Source organism: Malus sylvestris, chromosome 1 (assembly GCF_916048215.2).
Source record: "Malus sylvestris chromosome 1, drMalSylv7.2, whole genome shotgun sequence".
Lineage (NCBI taxonomy): Eukaryota > Viridiplantae > Streptophyta > Magnoliopsida > Rosales > Rosaceae > Malus > Malus sylvestris.
Window position 1 is genome coordinate 21,151,523 of NC_062260.1, and position 18,365 is coordinate 21,169,887.

The 18,365-nt window shown below is 37.4% G+C and overlaps 3 protein-coding genes across 4 annotated transcripts; all 3 read left to right on the forward strand.

The window, feature by feature from the left end:
- The first annotated feature begins 1,058 nt into the window (after positions 1–1,058).
- On the forward strand, positions 1,059–6,945 carry LOC126622899 (beta-hexosaminidase 1-like). The gene is made up of 15 exons (XM_050291584.1): positions 1,059–1,643; positions 1,725–1,808; positions 2,378–2,413; positions 3,227–3,338; positions 3,442–3,512; positions 3,615–3,745; positions 3,918–3,934; positions 4,104–4,152; positions 4,806–4,906; positions 5,019–5,078; positions 5,349–5,382; positions 5,656–5,754; positions 6,016–6,075; positions 6,169–6,419; positions 6,532–6,945. Exons 1-15 carry the CDS (start codon positions 1,308–1,310, stop codon positions 6,705–6,707), a joined length of 1,617 nt encoding a protein of 538 aa, XP_050147541.1. The 5' UTR covers positions 1,059–1,307; the 3' UTR covers positions 6,708–6,945.
- A 1,893-nt stretch (positions 6,946–8,838) lies between these two features.
- Positions 8,839–13,882, forward strand: LOC126622875 (protein-tyrosine-phosphatase MKP1-like). 2 transcript variants are annotated; one of them, XM_050291570.1, is made up of 4 exons: positions 8,839–9,060; positions 9,340–11,993; positions 12,652–12,836; positions 13,706–13,882. In XM_050291570.1, the coding sequence occupies exons 2-3, from the start codon at positions 9,510–9,512 to the stop codon at positions 12,706–12,708; spliced, it is 2,541 nt and encodes an 846-aa protein (XP_050147527.1). In that variant the 5' UTR covers positions 8,839–9,060; positions 9,340–9,509; the 3' UTR covers positions 12,709–12,836; positions 13,706–13,882. The 2 variants fall into 2 exon arrangements, with proteins under 2 accessions (XP_050147527.1, XP_050147532.1); XM_050291575.1 differs by lacking the exon at positions 8,839–9,060 and having other exon boundaries at positions 9,314–11,993.
- Positions 13,883–14,615: 733 nt separating this feature from the next.
- On the forward strand, positions 14,616–16,169 carry LOC126622909 (beta-glucosidase 12-like). Its single transcript, XM_050291593.1, has one exon. The coding sequence runs from the start codon at positions 14,616–14,618 to the stop codon at positions 16,167–16,169; it is 1,554 nt and encodes a 517-aa protein (XP_050147550.1).
- Positions 16,170–18,365: the final 2,196 nt, after the last annotated feature.

Genomic DNA, 18,365 nt, shown 5'->3' on the forward strand with positions numbered 1-18,365 from the left:
TTTTTACTCTTTACACACATCTCTTAATTTTTGATTGGGCAGATGAAATAAATTGAAAAAGATCAAATAATAAAATTAACAAGAGCGTGTGAGAGCTAAAACAAGGTGTGTGAATTGTATTCCCCTACCGGAATTGTGTACATCAATGAAGATAAGACACAAGTTTATATGGCTAAACAAAAGAGTCAAATGGATGTAATCGTTTGTTAAAGAAAAATTCAAAACGGATGATGCGGGATTTTTTCCCCAACAAAACAAATTATGGGTTGTTTATTCATGGTGGCACGCATGACAAGTGACAACAGTAGATTGCACAATATCTGATATCTGCGCACCCACTGCTTAGTTGTTTAAGGTGATAACGAATCTTATCATTATTATCACTATTGCTACTTTGGTTGAGTTTTTCTATTCCACGTGATATTCTCACATTGCATTATAGTTTTTTAATTCGAACATTATTTGTCACTTAATACTACAATTTAATGATTTTTTTTATATTTATAAATGAGAGGTTTTAGATTTAATTATCGATGAATAATTAAAATTGGAAACTATAAATTAACACGTGTCCATATGTGGTTGCAAGTTCAGCAACTGCTGCTATTTTTTTTTAGCAATGAAGAAGTGTTCTTAAATTCCCCACTTATTTAACGTTATGAAAGATAAGAGACTCGTTTGCATGTTGACATAAAAACCACACTTTACTATAAAACTAAATTGTGTAATTGATTTTCGTTAATGTAAAGAATGATCAAACTATTTTACAATTTTATATTGCAATTTTAAAAAAAATTAATAAAAATTCTCTAGTGTTCCGAAATATGGAAAGTGATCATTTTTTTATCTCTTCCATCAAATTCACCGATTCAAGTTATTGAAATTTGATCCCACGCCTATAAACATAAATTCATTTTAAAAATTATAATAACTTTAATCGTTGAATTAAATTTTAAAAACTCGGATTTGTAGGTTTGGTGAACTTGACGATCCCTTTCCCCGAAATATTATCTTCTTTGAAACTTTATTTTTAAAAGTCAACCGCTACCTGCCTTTTTGCAGCCACCAAAAGTCTAACGGCGGCAATAATTGCAGAAATTCCGTCATAAATACAGCGTCACGGAGACAAACATTCAATCATAAAACACTGTATCATCGTAAATATCATCACCAACTTTGTTTTCTCCTCACAACATCGTAAGACGCTCCACATGACCTACTCCACTCTTCCGTTACCAAAAACATCGTAGTTCTCGTCGAACACTCAAAAACCTCAAATCCAAAACCTCTGAAAATCCCCGAAAACCATGTCCTCCTTGTTCCTTATCCTGTTCTTACTCTCCCACTCCCTCTGTGTTTTTGTTACTTCAGCCGGCAAAGTTGACGACTCTCGGACGTTATTATGGCCGCTGCCGGCCAAGTTCACCTTCGGGAACAAGACCCTATCCGTCGACCCGGCGCTGTCGCTGGTTGTTGGCGGGAGTGGCGGCGGCTCCGGCATTCTGAAGCTGGGTTTTGATCGGTACAGAGAGATTATATTCGAGAACAGTCATGAGGTTTTAGCTTTGAATACACTGAGGGGAAAGAGACAGAGTTTTGATATTAATAAGCTGAGAATTGTGGTTCAATCGAGCAACGAAGATGTGAGTTGGGTTTTTGCTGAAATTTATAGTTTGTTTTTGGTTTTCTGAGAAAATAATTGTGGGTTTTGTGTGTTTTTGCAGCTGCAACTTGGTGTGGATGAGAGCTATACTTTGTTTGTGGCGAAGAAAGATGGGACATCGGTTGTTGGGGAGGCGACGATCGAGGTAAATTGATGGTTGGATGTTATGGTTTTTTCATTTTTTGGTGATTGATGGCAATTTGGTGCGGAAGCAGATGATTGTTTGTTGTGCATTTGATGTCTAAATGGTTAATTTTTCTGCGGTACCGTGTCCCAAAAAGCTTAAGCTTGAATGGGGAGCAATGCATATAAAGCAGAACATATATATGATGTCCCAGCTTGCATTGACTGCACTGCTTGGGGTTAACAGAGAACTCGAAATGGGGACGAGAGGCTTCAAATCAAAGAACTAGAGCTCTGGCACCATTTTAGACTATCACTCTGTCTGAAAAGTTTAAGCTTTGTTGAATGAATCAACAATGTAATCAAGCTAACAGAATTTACTTCCGTTTCACTGAAACGGCTTTCTATGACTATAAGTGCAACAATTCTAGCATTGTGTATTGCAGTTCTGTAGTAGATCCTGTGGCTTTGACTAGCATAGGTTGCATTGTTATCATAATTAATTAATCTTGACTTACATGCCAAAGATAATGGTATGGTTGTGCAGTAGTTCCATGGATGTTGATTTTTTTTATCCCTTTTTGGTTGCAGGCGAACACTGTGTATGGAGCTCTGCGGGCTTTGGAGGTATGTGTGATTGTTGCTAATTTCATTACGAATTAGGCATGGATGTATAAGCACATGTACATAATTTAGAGGGTTTCTTTAATAGTCAGTTAGGACATAGGACTGCAACATTACTTTCATTAAGGCAAGCGAGGAAGTGGTTGAGGTTTCCATCCTCGTTCCAATTCAATAACACTAAACTTTGCATAGACGCCGAACAAATGGAAATCATGTTACCTCTATCTCTGCTCCCCCAAACTGAGGTGCATGACATGAGCGAATGCATACCTGAACCTTTGTTCGGTTTGCAGCTGCCAGTTAAATGTTACTGTGGTACTGGTGCTCTAGTCCGGCAATTAGGGTAAAGGGTCATGCGTCCATTGTGATGACGTCTTCCTCTTACTGGTCTCTCCTTACGTCAGCTTGGCAGTGTCTTGTCTTAACATCCATTCCTGTAACGTTAGAGTTTTTGGTATGATTCTAGATGGGTGTAATTACAATACTGGATTCCCGAAATACCTAACGGGATGCATATGATGGGTGCTCAACTGTTGCCATTTAGAAATTGTAGAATGATGTCATATGATCCTCTTCTAAATCTGGTGGTTGAGAAAAAAAAACTTGCTTGAAATGATGATATATTTAGTGCTTTAGTTATAGAGAAACTAGATTGACATAGCTGGACTAGTACTTGAGACCAAACTGTTGGATAAGCTGCTAAAATTTGTATGCATTATAGGATGCTTAAAAAATCTCTGATTTTTCACAAATAGGCGGGGTCCTGTCTTGTTCCTGTCTCTTCCTTATTCGTCATTTTCTTCTTCCATTTTCTAGACATTCAGCCAGTTGTGTACTTTTGATTACGGGAGTAAATCTGTACAAGTATATAAGGCACCCTGGTACATAAAGGACAGTCCAAGGTTTCAATACCGAGGGCTTTTGATTGGTAAGCTGCAATTTTTCCTGTGAAGATAAAATTCTATGCAAAGTTCATTAAGTAGTCTGTTCTATAATATTTCTGAGCGCCTATCTTGTTGATACTTTTCCAGATACATCAAGGCACTATTTACCAATTGAAGTGATTAAGCAAATAATTCAGTCGATGTCGTATGCTAAACTTGTAAGCTATGCTATCCGAAGGATTTTTCACTTATTTTGAATCCCGATCTGTTTCTCTAATTATTTTTCATGTAATACTGATGTTGAGAATTTCATTAAGTAGAATGTTCTTCATTGGCACGTCATAGATAGAGAGGCTTTTCCTCTAGAAGTACCTTCATATCCAAAGTTGTGGAACGGAGCATACACAAAATGGGAGCGCTACACGGTTGAGGATGCAATTGAAATCGTCAAGTAAGGTTTCTGTAGATTATCTAATCCTCGTTAGCTTTTGAACTGTAAATGCTTTGTAAAGAAAAGAAAAGAAAACCTTTATCTACATTTCTTATGTGCAATTCATGCTTTCTTACTCTTACAGAGACTAATAGTGTGTTTTCTTTCCACATTTTGACATGTTAACGTGAAGCTTTGCCAAAACAAGAGGTGCGCATAATCTTTGTTTCCTTACTGGGCCAGAAAACAAGCTTACGTTCTTCACTATTCCTTTCTGTTTATATAGCCTGGATGCAGGACATCCTATTGACATCCTATTGCATAAGGTGTAAAAAGATTTTTCATATTTTACTTAATCATTGTGGATGTTTTGTGGCAGGCGTCAATGTTATGGCAGAAGTAGATGTCCCTGGTCATGCAGCGTCCTGGTAAAAACCTCTCTCAATATCAACTGTTGTCTTAAACTAAGGCTATGAGCGTATCATTGTGGCTAAAATATTGCAAGTAAAAATTAAGGAAGTGGATTTCAGCGTTTCCTATCAAGTAGCTTTTTTCTCTGAGCTAGAAGTTGATGGTTCATTAGTGTGGTGGTTGTACCAAATGAAAAGACCTAGCTTACTCGCCTTTGGTTGCTTCAGTAATTATAGTCTCATGGCTTTCTAGGATCTTCACGTGTGAAGAAGATACTTCCCTTTCAATCTCTTATTCAATTATTTCTATGTAAAAGGGTAAACTTTTTTCTATGGAGATCATACTGTAATCTTGATTCTTGAATAACTCCCTTTGCTAAAAGTTAAAATGAGTTTGAGAGAACGAGAACGAGCTTACTGCATACCATTATATAGTTTCATCTTATGGAGAAAATTCTTTCTCATTTATTACTGGGTCTGGCTGAACTGAATCTTTTCGTCTTCGGTAATTTATTTTTGTGCCTTGCTTTCTGGGAACTTAAATCTAGAATTAGCAAAAAAAATCAGAACTTGCTGACATTTCATTATCCTTGAAGAATTATTCTTTTCGGTTAACTATTGAAAACTACTTATTCATGTAACTTCTACCTTTTCTTGATCCCCATGTGCAGGGGCACCGGGTATCCTGATCTTTGGCCTTCCCCTTCCTGCAAAGAGCCACTTGATGTTTCGAAGGAATTAAGTTTAGATGTGATTTCTGGAATTCTGACAGGTTAACCTCGTGATAACATCTCTCTCTCTCTCTCTCTCTCTCTGTGTAAGTACTGGGGAAAGTTTTGCCTTTATCTTGCATATACCTATGAAATTTAACTTCTATTATACAGATATGAGAAAGATTTTTCCCTTCGAGCTGTTCCACTTGGGCGGTGATGAAGTTGATACAAGTAAGTTAAAACTAACATTTGTTCTAAACTAACATTCTGCAATCATGTTGTTTACGAAGAACTAATACGAAGGGAACATAGTTCTCTCTTCTTTTAAAACTTCTTTGCTGTTACATTGGTTTCACCTTAAGGGCATTTGTTTTTAGGAAATGATTTCCGGCACCCCTTTCTCCCCTTACTCACCCCTGTAATTATATGTCATGTGCATAATCTCTCTCTCTCTCTCTCCCCATCCTTATATACCATCTGATGTTATTTCAATATTGGCAGCTTGTTGGAGCACCACTCGACATGTGAAGCAATGGTACCTACTTCGTTTGGCTTTGTTCATCATCTTTCAGATCTTATATGATTGATTACTGTTTGCATGTAATTCTTGCACCTTTCAAGCAATGATAACTTAAAATCACAACAAAATACTCAAACAACTTCGTCTTACAGTCACGCAATCTTAAACTGGCTAATGTTTCTATTGAGCATGTACTGAATTAATTACAACCATCACGCCAACCTCAGATGATTTGTTTAGCCAAGCTTGATTTGTGTTTGATATGTTTATTGGACTTCATATCTGTAGGCTTAAAGAGCGGAACATGACTACTAAAGATGCATATCAGTATTTCGTTGTCAAGGCCCAAGAAGTAGCAGTTTCAAAAAATTGGTCCCCAGTAAACTGGTATGCTAAAAATCATATCATTGACTTGCTACCGTCCTTTTAAAGTTTTTTTTTTCCTTCCCTTGCATTGGCTTTCATGGAAAATTTGAAGGTAGTGTTTTTTTTCTTTCTCACTCATAAGTTCGTGCTAGGATCTTCATCAGGTTCCAGTTATGAATCATTGGTTGTTAAATAAAGGGGTTAAAATCAATGAATGATCATCGTTTTTGTTCCTCAATACTGTAAAGCATCATTTGACAAACGTAATTTTTATCTACGCAGGGAAGAAACCTTCGATACCTTCCCAACGAAGCTCAATCCCAAGACCGTAGTGCATAACTGGTGATTTTCTTCCCTATGCACATTTTTTTTTGTGATGGCATCAAGTGAAGCTCTAATCGTTTCAAGCACTTTCTAACTTTCTAAATGCAACAGGTTGGGCTCAGGAGTTTGTCCGAAGGCTGTTGCCAAAGGTTTCAGATGTATTTTTAGCAATCAGGGTGTTTGGTATCTTGACCATCTAGATGTCCCTTGGAATGTTACTTACAATGCTGAACCACTTGAAGGAATTCCGGATATTTCTCAGCAGAAGCTTGTCATCGGAGGAGAAGTATGCATGTGGGGTGAGAAAGCCGATACATCAGATGTTCAGCAAACAATTTGGCCTCGAGCAGCAGCTGCTGCAGGTAAGCAGTGAAAAATAGTTCACCATTACAACGTACACGTAAACTTGTTACACCGTGGATATCTTTTGATGCCTGTCTAATTTGATTTAATGGCATTTCGTTTTCCCTGTAGAACGCTTGTGGAGCAGGAGGGAGGCAACATCTGGTGGAAAGAATATCGCAACAGCACTGCCTCGGCTACAATACTTTAGATGTCTCTTAAATAGACGTGGAGTTCAAGCCGCTCCGGTGACGAACTTCTATGCTCGAAGTCCTCCAACTTGGTCTGGATCATGCTACGATCAATAACACTTCCAACTGTTATATTAAGTGATTTCATGCGTCGTAAGATTCCCTTCCACTCTTGTTACAGAATTCAGTGTTTCTCTTGTTTGAACATGCATTGCCTATTTATGGTAGCTATTGCTGTCAGTTTGATGAGCCAGATTTGAACGACTCGTTGTATTTGGCAACATTTGATGTTGTTGATTTGTTGTAAAATGTAGTTACTATTCTTATTGAAATCAAATCGATATGATTCGTGTTAGCATCCGATCTTCTTTCGTGTTATGGATGTCATTGTACTCCTCACTATTAGCTTCTAAATTTCCATGGAAATATCCGAAAAATTATTGAAAGATATGGAGGAAGGGGAGGGGAGGTGAAGTCTAAACTTTATTCCGTAGTTTTAGCTAAAATCGATAGATTTGTCAATATTTCAAACATATGGGTTAAATATCGGAGAAATTCTTATATTTTCTCTAAACCAGTGTTTGACATTAAGTTTCATTTTAAATTTCCAGGTTTTTGAGATAATTTCCATCATTTTCCTTGAAGGCAACTGATGTCGATGTATTGATATTTCTACAAATTTGCATATCGATAATTTCACTTATACAAGTATTTTAAACACTGAATATATGTGATGTCAAATCCCAAATTTTCATCACAGACGGGTTTCTGAAGGGTCATATTCTAATCTTTAGGAAATGTGTGATTTTTGGGGACTTTAGGTTCATGAAGTCCCTTTCCTCATTGAATTGAATGTGGAAAACTAGTAAAAAGTAGAAATAATCTGCATTTTACCCAAATTGGGAGACTTTTGTTGTGTTGGGAATTTGGCACTACCAAATTCAAAGCAATTAGGACTTTATAAAACTATCAATCATCAACCTTATAGATTTGTAGTTTAATAACTTCGTAAACTTACTCCTAGTTCGAATCTCTTGTTTCCTAATGATAGGAAAACCTTTAAGAACTTATGACGATATTCTCAATTATTACGTTGGATGTTGTGATTGGATAAGATTGAAATTGTGGTCGCTAAATTTCAGGAATGTGTGTTTAAGATATAATACGTTGAACTGTTATAAAAATAAGGTCAAGCCCAATGTTTAAAAGTTCATAAAAAACAACCAACCCTAACATTAATCCAATTTAATAGATTAATCCAGTTCAGCACGAGCCAACAAACATATAGCTCTATCGACTACTCTCATCCCTCATTTTTTTGTCATTAAAAGAAAAATAGTGGTCAACTATTCACAGTAATTGTTACGCAAGCAAGTCCCACATGAATAAATGACTTGCAAACATCCATGCACGCGCGAGCGATTGATACTAACACAATTGTTTGAATAATTAGTTTCTAAACAAACCATTTTGAATATGCAATTTCACTTTGGTAAGTAACAATGACGTTCAAACTTCAAATCCATATTTTGAATCCAAGTTTTATGATATTGCCAAGTACCAATCAAAGTCGTTTCCATTCTGACTTGGAATGCAAGGATTTGATTATATGAATATTCACCAGTCAGTCAGTGGCCAAAATTCAAACATTGCTAATCCTGGGACTTTTGTTTTTTGACTACCAATAACCAATTCTTTTGGACCAACCAATTACCAAATTTACAATTCTAAATTTTCATCATAAAAATATAACCAAAACAATATGAAAACACACAAAACAAAACATGGAATCATCATTTATTAATTAATAATTATAGAATGAAGATCAAACTATATATACAATACGTTATGGGAGATGATTGTCATTCAGTTCGTTAAGAATATTCACCATGCACTTGACTCTCAAATTTGATATTTGATTTCCCCCTCTTTGTATCCGTCTCATACACCCAAACGGACCTTGTACTTGACATTCGAGTGCGATCTCCTTACCTTAACTGTTTGTATCATTCCCTCATTTTGAATTCTAAAGTTTAATTTTCTCATTCAATTGATTAAGAATATTCACTTTGCATCTGAATTCCGAGTGCAATTTCTTGCTTCATATACTATTTATATTATTTTTGCACCCGAGCTCCCGAGTTCGATTTTCTCCACCCACACTTGTATTGACAAATATTGTATGGTAATATGGGCATGGGAATATGGATATTGGGCGGGTTAGAGAATGGGTATGTAAATGTCAGTCTCTCTGAAGCAGTCAAATAAACAAAACGAGGAATTAAATTGAAACCCACTGCCATTTTCCAACTGTGAATCTTTCTTCTTCCCCCTTTTCCCTCCTGTGCTTTTGCCTCCCTCCTTCCCTCTCTCTCTCTCTCTCTCCCCTCCCGCCTTCTCTCTCTTCACTCTCAAGCCTTCTCACTCCTACGTAGCTCTGCTCTGCTCCGCCTCTCTCACATCTCAATCTGTAAGTCACAAATCTTCTCTCTCTCTCTGTAAGTTTTGCATCACATAGAACCCTAGAAACTCAGAAATTGCACGTTTTTTATTCAATTTCTTATTGCCGACAAAAAAACTCAGGATTTAGCTTAAGATTGGGATTTCCATTCTACCCTAATGAGTTTTACCGTTTAATTTCTCTCTATTTTTAGCACCTTATTGGTCTGATTTACCGCTAATTTATATGGGAATTTTGATTTGGTGTTAATTAATGAGATTAGTACGATTTTGTGTTCTTCTTCTTCAGAGTGGGTTTGTTGCTGACGCTTGATCTGATAGGGTTTTGATTCCTGACATTCTTGTAAATCAAAACCCCACGCTCTTCTCTTTATTTGGAGCGTAGTGAAGCGAAATGGAATCGAATTAAGGGGTGTTTCGGATTTCTGGGTTTTTTTTCACTAAGAATTTCAGTTGGGCATGGTGAGTAAGGAGGATGCCTCCGCTACTTCACGGCCTCCGGCCCAGCTTTCGAGCTCTCGGAAGATGTTCTGGCGCTCAGCGTCGTGGTCTGCTTCCCGGACCAACCCTGAGACTGAGGAAAGAGACCTAGCAGATCCAAATGCCATTGTAGGAAACAGTGTCCCAAACCATCGTAGGTTTCCTGTACCCTTAACCCCTCGGTCCCAGCAGAATAGCAAGGCTAGATCTGGTTTGCCCCCCTTGCAGTTGCCCATTGCTCGGCGTAGCTTAGATGAGTGGCCCAAGGCAGGTTCAGATGATATTGGTGAGTGGTCACAACCTCCTACCCCGAGTGGAAGAAGTGGTGGGGAGAGGTTGAAGCTTGATTTGTCAGCGATTCAGCGAAATCCTGAAAAGAATGGCGGGCTTGTGAGGAGGGATAAGATTGCTTTCTTTGATAAAGAGTGTTCCAAAGTGGCTGAACACATTTATCTTGGCGGAGATGCTGTTGCAAGGGATAGGGACATACTTAAGCAGAGCGGGATCACCCATGTTCTGAATTGTGTGGGTTTTGTTTGTCCCGAGTATTTCAAGGCGGATTTTGTGTACAGAACTCTGTGGTTGCAGGATAGTCCGACTGAGGATATTACAAGTATTTTATATGATGTTTTTGATTACTTTGAAGACGTTAGGGAACAACGTGGAAGAGTTTTGGTTCATTGTTGTCAAGGTGTGTCTCGGTCCACATCGTTGGTGATTGCGTATCTTATGTGGAGAGAAGGACAGAGTTTCGATGATGCGTTTCAGTATGTGAAAGCAGCAAGAGGTATTGCTGATCCAAATATGGGTTTTGCTTGTCAGTTGTTACAGTGCCAAAAGAGGGTCCATGCTTTCCCTCTTAGCCCGAGTTCACTATTGAGGATGTACAGAATTGCCCCACATTCACCATATGATCCTTTGCATCTTGTTCCAAAAATGTTGAATGATCCTTCGCAGTCTGCGTTGGATTCTAGAGGTGCATTTATTGTTCATATACCTTCTGCCATATATGTTTGGATTGGTAAGAATTGTGAGGCCATCATGGAAAGGGATGCAAGAGGGGCTGTTTGTCAGATTGTTCGGTATGAGAGAGTGCAAGGTCCAATAACAATAATCAAGGAAGGGGAAGAACCAGCGTACTTTTGGGATGCTTTCTCAAACATTTTACCTTTGATGGATAGGTCTGGCAATGAAGGGGACGTTGGGGAGTCAGTAGTTAAGATTCGCCCAGGTGAAAGAAAAACAGACATGTATAATATTGATTATGAAATTTTCCAGAAAGCTATTAGTGGTGGTTTTGTACCTCCAATTGCATCCTCAGAGAACGAACACGAAACCCATCTTCCTGCTAGAGAGAGCAGCTGGAGTGCTCTCAGGCGTAAGTTTGCCTCTGAAAATATGAAGGACTTTATGTCAGCACCCAGGATATCCCTCTCCAGGGTCTATTCAGATTCTATGATGTTAGTTCATTCAGCTAAAAATTCGTCATCACCTGTATCAGCGCCGTCTTCATCTTCATCAGCTTCTTCTTCGTCACCTTCATATCTATCACCAGATTCCATTTCTTCTGAATCAAGCACTAATTCAAAGTACTTTTCAGAATCCTCTACGGATTCGCCATCTGCAGCTTCATGCTCTCTTCCGGTATCTTCAACATCGTCAGATGATTCTGATGTGTCACTCCTCTCAGCTAAATCAACTCATCAACCCATGTCTAACACACTAGAAAATGCTGTTTCCAGTTGTAGTTCACAGCCTTATTCACAATCAATCTCATTACCATCTAAAAGAATTTCATCTTCGCTTGCAAAGCGCAGAGGTAATTTATCTCTTAAATTACCTGTAATGAGTGATGAGATGAGGCTGATGAGTCCTTCGTCAAAATTTCTTCCCAGTAAAGAAGATGGTGTTCGGATAAATGACAGTACTTGTTCTATAGGTTACGTAGATAATATTGACAATGCCTTAGAGTCGAAGGATGATGTTCAAAATGGAGGGGGAGATTCAACACATCAATGCAACAAATCCCCGTGTAGGGAAGATAGTATAGACTCATGCCAGAAGGAAACTTCTTTTATCAAACATTCCACTGAGGCTTGGAACCCTTTGAAGGAAGGTACAGAATCTTCTGCCTCAAAGGAGATTGTGGAAAGTTGTCCAGCGCAATGCAATTTTATCCAACCTTTTGTGTGCCGTTGGCCCAGTTTAGAGAAGATTGCGACATTTGGTGTGAGGGAACTAGATTCTAAAGCTGCTTACACTATTTTCTCACCAAATACAGATTTTGGAAAAAGTAAAGACCGGGTTTTGTACCTCTGGGTGGGGAGATTTTTCAACAGTGATAAGTTTTCCATTCAACTAGATAGTGGAAGAGAGAGAACTGATGTAGAAGAGAGTGACTGGGATCAAGTTGGTTTTCATGTTCTTGTTCAAATGGGTCTGCCAAAGGACACAATCATTAAGGTATGGAATATGAATCTGTGTTTACCTCTACTTTTTATGTGATTTCGTCTTTATTTTTGGTGCTTGTGTCTCTAGGGCTCGGTTAATGTGGCTTCTTGTAAATTACGTATGTTTGCTATAAGATTTCTGTTGCCATCTACTTATGCATCCGAACTATTTTTGGGTCTCAGGGGCTTTGACTTTTGATTAGTGAGTTACTTGACAGCTGTTAGGGTTTTTTATTTTCCTCTTTTAAATCTGATTTTTTGGCATGGTTAGTTGCAGTTTCTTACATTTTGCATTAGGTTGTCTCTTTTTACGTTTATGATTTCTGATCCTTTATCTGTTATAATCTGATTTTCTAACATTGTTTGATTCTTTCCCTTTTATGTTTTTAACATAATCTACCCTCAGCTAAAAGATCTATGGTGCTATTATTGTCTTTGACTTTCCTTTGATTATTAGCCTGATGTCATTACTCAGCAGTGACTAATTATATTCTTCGATAAGCTGTTCATTTTTGGCTCATTTGGGGTTTAAGGTATCTATGTCGATTTGTTTGTGTTCATTCATTCAAAGTGTAATTTTCTGTTGGATTAAAGCCCGTGAATGCATGCTTGTCAATTGTTGTGAAATCTATGGGGTTTCTAACTGTGAACACTGAATGCTGTATGAACAGATTGTTAAAGAAAATGAAGAACCAGTGGAGTTTCTTGAATTATTGAGTCGGTTGTAGTGCCAGTGCAATTAGGGGAGATTCTTTATGGACATGTTGCCCAAATCAATTTTCTGTTTCTCCTGACTTAATTTGCAGTCCAACATTTTCCAGGCATCAGGATAAACGCCAGCGGCTAAAACATTAAGGTAATGAAGTAGTTGGTAACCATTATTAAACTGATTCCTTCATATCTAAAGACATGCTAGTCAACTATTTTTTTGGTACTGCGATTGGGATAGTAGCTTCGTCTTGGAGGCTTTGGGTGGCATGTCACTAGTGAACCAACCATCTTAGTATGAGCTGTTTTGCTGCACTAAATACAAGGTTTTACTAAACGGCACATGCACCCTTGGTCCGTTTCACTTGATTTTATTCCATTGCCTGCATTTAAACATGTTTTTGTGTATGCATCTTTTCTGTTCGAAGTTGCTGAATCACGTACTAAATGTACAGAAACCTTATTTGCAAGTAGGGCAGCTGCAGTAGTTGTCCCTCGAAGAGTCTATTAATGCCCATTTCTTGAAAAATCTCCCTTGAGGAGTGAACTTTGATTGGATGCTAGCTTCTGCTACTGCGAGTAAATCAATCAAAACGAAAACAAAACTAATGAAGATTTATGCATGGTTGGCGTAAACACTGTGCATATGCCTGTCCCTTATGTATTCTGATGTCCATTTTAATCCTAATAGTTTTAAAAGTTGCCGTAAAACAACGGTGAAATGCATACATATGATAAAGGCTCCATTTTAAAGCACTTTGTGATATTTTCTTGATGCCTTTTTCTGTCGATCCAAGGGAAGATGAAGTTTTCATAAAACAAGGGTTTTGCATAGCTAGGTCCGTAGGAATTCCATTTAAGGACTGTTCATTGTTGTCTACGTTTACAAGTGTGTTCTTTTATGGGTGTTTTTGTAATCCTCGTTTCTTTTCAACAACAAAAAAAAAAAAAAAAAAAAAAAAAAAAAAGGGTGTTTTTGTAATCCTGACATGGTGTGTTTTGTACTATGCTGTGCAGTAGGCCGCCCTCTCAACTCCTAACTGCCTCGTTGCTAATCTTTACCGGTTGTACAGCGCTTTAACGCCCTCCCTGGTAACTCGTAGGATTTTTCTTGTATATTCACTCATACAAGGATCAAATCCTTGATGTCTTTTCTGGTAAACAAGCAATTTATATTAAACGTTCCATTCGAAATGCTCTCTCTCTCTCTCTCTCTCTCTCTCTCTCTCTCTCTCCAAAGAAATGGCTGTAAGTTGTAACCATTTGGTTCTATGTGTATGTTCTCGAATAAATTGTAGAGCTAACTTAACTACTACAACTCGTCATATCTCGAACAAAATGGAGACTCGGTAGTTGCGGAAGAACGAGGATGCTCATTCCTCACCTTCTAAGCAGCTTAATTAGGAGACCCTAGTGACACATACAAACACCTTGTTATAAAGGAGACCCTTCTGAACCCTAGGATGTTGGCTGCCGGAGCTTACTCCGGTCGATTTTTACAACGGCAATCCAAAGCCCGAGCAGCCCTAAAGAGATTTTGCCAGGCCAGAGTGAAACCATGTCCTACAAGATGTCATAATAATCACTTTGATGAACGCTCTTTCCTGTTTTATTTCTTTTCTTTCATCATAAATTGATGGTTACTTTAGAGTGCGAATAACAGCTCCAACAATTTAATACCGAATGCATAGGAGCATTAACAACAATTTAAGCGACTGAAACTGTCAAACATTTACTACTTTTACTACTCAATAAATAAATTTGATCAAAGAAAGGGCAACTGTCTAGATATTCTTGTAACTCAAATGCTGGACACATTAATGCTACTGCTATTAGTAGTTGGAGTTGCTCCAGGCATCCTTAATCAAGCCAAGCTCAGTTCTCTGTTGCTGAAATTTCAAGGCATCCTTGCTGAAAAAATTTAACCATGGCGTCCTCGCCACCTTTCTTAAGGTTTTTAAAGTGGATGTGTATCATCGGTTTGTTTGCCCGTTTGTCACAAGTTCACGTCGTTGCATTTAACCCGAAAGAACTCCAAGTTAAGAGGGCCGACTTCCCACGCGATTTTGTGTTTGGAGTGTCCACTGCTGCAGCACAAATGGAAGGATCAGCACAATCAGCAGGAAAAGGACCAAGTGTTTGGGACACGTTTGTAAAGCAATTCCCAGAAAGAATCGTGGACCGGTCGAACTTGTCTACTGCCCTGGATTCATACAAGCGATACAAGGATGACGTGAAGCTTCTCAAGGACACTGGAGTTGACCACTACAGATTTTCGATCGCCTGGACAAGGATTCTGCCCAAGGGAACCTTAAGTGGCGGAATAAACCAAGAGGGTATCGATCACTATAACAGCCTCATCGATGAATTAATCAAGAACGGCATTACACCCTATGTGACCATATTGCACTTTGACTGGCCACAAGCGTTGGAAGACAAGTACGGAGGCCCTTTGAACCGTTCGTTTGTGAATGATTTGAAGGATTACAGTGAAATTTGTTTTAAAACATTTGGAGACAGAGTTAAAAATTGGATCACGATCAACGAACCATATGTTGTTGCCTTCATGGGGTATGATGTTGGAATTTCTGCACCAGGCAGGTGTTCTGTAGACTCATTTTTTAAATGTACGGTTGGTAATTCAGCCACTGAACCTTACATTGTGACCCATAACCTTCTCCTCGCGCATGCCACCGTTGTTAAGCTATACCGAAAGAAGTTCCAAGAAAAACAAGGCGGACAAATTGGAATAAGTCTTGTAGGAGTGTATGTCGAGCCTTTTTCAGACTCGGTGGACGATAGAGCTGCAGCAAAACGAGGTTTGGACTTCAACCTCGGGTGGTTCATGGAACCATTAGTATACGGAAACTATCCGAAGAGTATGAGAGATTTGGTCAAGGAAAGGCTACCCAAGTTCAGACAGAAGGAAAAGATATTGTTAAAGGGGTCTTTTGATTCTATTGGCATCAACTATTATACATCAAGATATGGTAAAAACGATCCAGCAAGTCCAAAGAAACCAACATGCTACCACAACGATGCTTTAGCTTCACTGACAGAACAAAGAAATGGAGTCCTAATCGGACCTCCGGCTAATGGGAGTACTTTCATCTACATTTATCCGCAAGGTCTGGAGAAATTGTTGGAGTTCATGAAGGAACACTATCAAAGTCCGAAGATGTACATTACAGAAAATGGAATTACCGAGCCAAAGGATGATAAACGCGGACTTGGTGAAGCGCTCAAGGATCAACATAGAATCGAAAATACTCTTCGGCATTTGTACTGGATCAATAAGGCAAGAAAGAATGGTGTGAATTTGAAAGGATATTTCTACTGGAGTTTGTTTGATGACTTTGAATGGGGTGATGGTTATACCTCAAGATTCGGGCTTTACTACATCGATTACAAAGACAATCTTAAGCGCATTCCTAAAGACTCCGCTAAGTGGTTCCCTAAATTCTTGAAGGGTGAAGCCTAAAGATACAATACTATGAACCCCAGTTCCCAGTTCAAATCTTTTAAATTCTTCTTATCTTTTGCACTTTGGATTCAGTCTTTGTTATGTTTTTGGTTGTTTTCTTCCAATTTACTTTGTCAATAAAAACAGGAATTCCATTGGGACTAATTACGAGCTTGTTTGGTAAGTGCTTTTAAACGACTGAAAGCATTTTTAGAGAAAATATTTTTGGATTTCAAAAGCACTTGAAGTTCTTTTCCATGATTAACTTGCATTTTTATTAAGGATTGATTTCTAAAACATTTTTTCTAAAAAACACTTTCAGTCATTTAAAAGTACTTGCAATGGTTTCCAAACTTGTCAGCAAGTTTTGCTTTTGTCCTTGAACTTTTTTTCTTTTCTTTTTCCTATTGTACTCAAACTGTTTCTCGCATTTTTGTTATTTTCATTAACTTCATACATTTTTAAGTAAAGTATAAAAGGTAAAATTGCAAGTGATAGATTGCCTAATTTGGAGTAGAAATAAAACTTCAATTTAAAAATAAATATAAAAGGTACCTTTGGAAACTCAATCATCCCACAACCTAAAAAACAAAACAAAACAAAAATTAAAATTAAAAAAATAATTTGAAAGGTGGATAATTCGACTCCTGTATCCACCCACCCCATTGCAGGAAGAAATTTTTTATTGTGTCTGAAACACGAAGTAGTATACGACATATCATTATACTATTGGAACCTTTTTTTTTATTATATATATATTTTTTATCAAGTGTCCCTCCAATTATAAAATAATATGTGATATACCATTTTGTGTTCCAGACATACTAAAAAGTCTCTCCAAAACTTTAAAGAAGAAGTTTGAAATTTTAGGTATTGCTAGTAAGAACATTGGCTTCATTCCAGTCTCTATCACCTAAGAACTTTATTTATTGTTTAATTTGCAACTCTTTTGGGGCAACTTGCGGGGCACTCTACTTAGGAAATTATGGACCTAACACCACTTTTTATAAATTGATAGGTTTACAAATGATTTCTAATAATTACTTTGGCATAGCTCTAAATTGTATTTCGTAGTAGATGCATGTTAAACTGAAAATTGAATCCAACCAAACCGCAACATTAATGAACTGATTACATCAGTTTTAAGCCATTATAATTCGGTTGTGGTTTAGAATTTAAGCAACTCAAAAGTGTAGTTTGTTTATACTTTAGACCCAAAACTGAGCTAACCCAAACTGCGCCCCAGCCCTAAGTTTCATGCATACATGTCGAGTAGTTATGGTTAATCGCCCAAATTGGAATAAGTCTTGCGGTCGTAGGACAATTTGTTGAGCCTTTTTCAGACTCAGCAGAAGACATAGCTGCATCAAAGATAATTTTGGACTTTGAACCAATCTACTCGACATAAAATTAAAAAAAAAAAGAAAAAAAAAGTTTTCTAGTTAATTAACACAAGTATCATATAGAACGGGGAGGCGAACAAGGAATTAATTTGGTAACCCTCTGTTCATGAATCAAGATCCTTCAGTTCTGAATCTTCTGGTCAAAACAAATGGGCCATTTATTAGTTAACACTCTGCCTTCTTCCGTTTCATTAACACTTTCGTTCTGCAAAAGCCGTGGATGCATGAATTGAAATGGTTTTCAAAGCCTACAAATTGAGGTGCTCCTCCACCGTCCTCAATAATGCATCAATAGCAACCACCAATGCCACCAGTGTGAGTTCAAGGGGTCGCAAGGTTCTGTTTGCTGAAGCGACAAAGGAAGTTGTAGATTTTCTTTTAGAAAACTTCATTTTAATCCCTAAAACAGATGAGTTTTAGATTATAACCATATGTAATATTAAAATTCAATTTTAGTCCCTAGCACATTTAATCATATCATTTATTAGTTGTATTTTGATGTTTTATTTTATCTTTTTATTTTTATTTTAATGTATTAATTACATTTAAATTTAATTTTTATTTCATTCATCATAATATATTTTAATGTCTACATTTAGGCAACTAAATTTTTTATAATATATATTCCGATAACAATTTTGTATGTTCTTCATTTAGGTACATTAATACATTTGAATATTTTGGTATATCTATCGGTACAAACATGTAGTTACATTGATTCAATATAATGCATTTTGTTACGTACACTTTGATATACACATTTGAGTATTGACTTTTAGGTACATTAATTCAATTATTATTTCGGTAAATA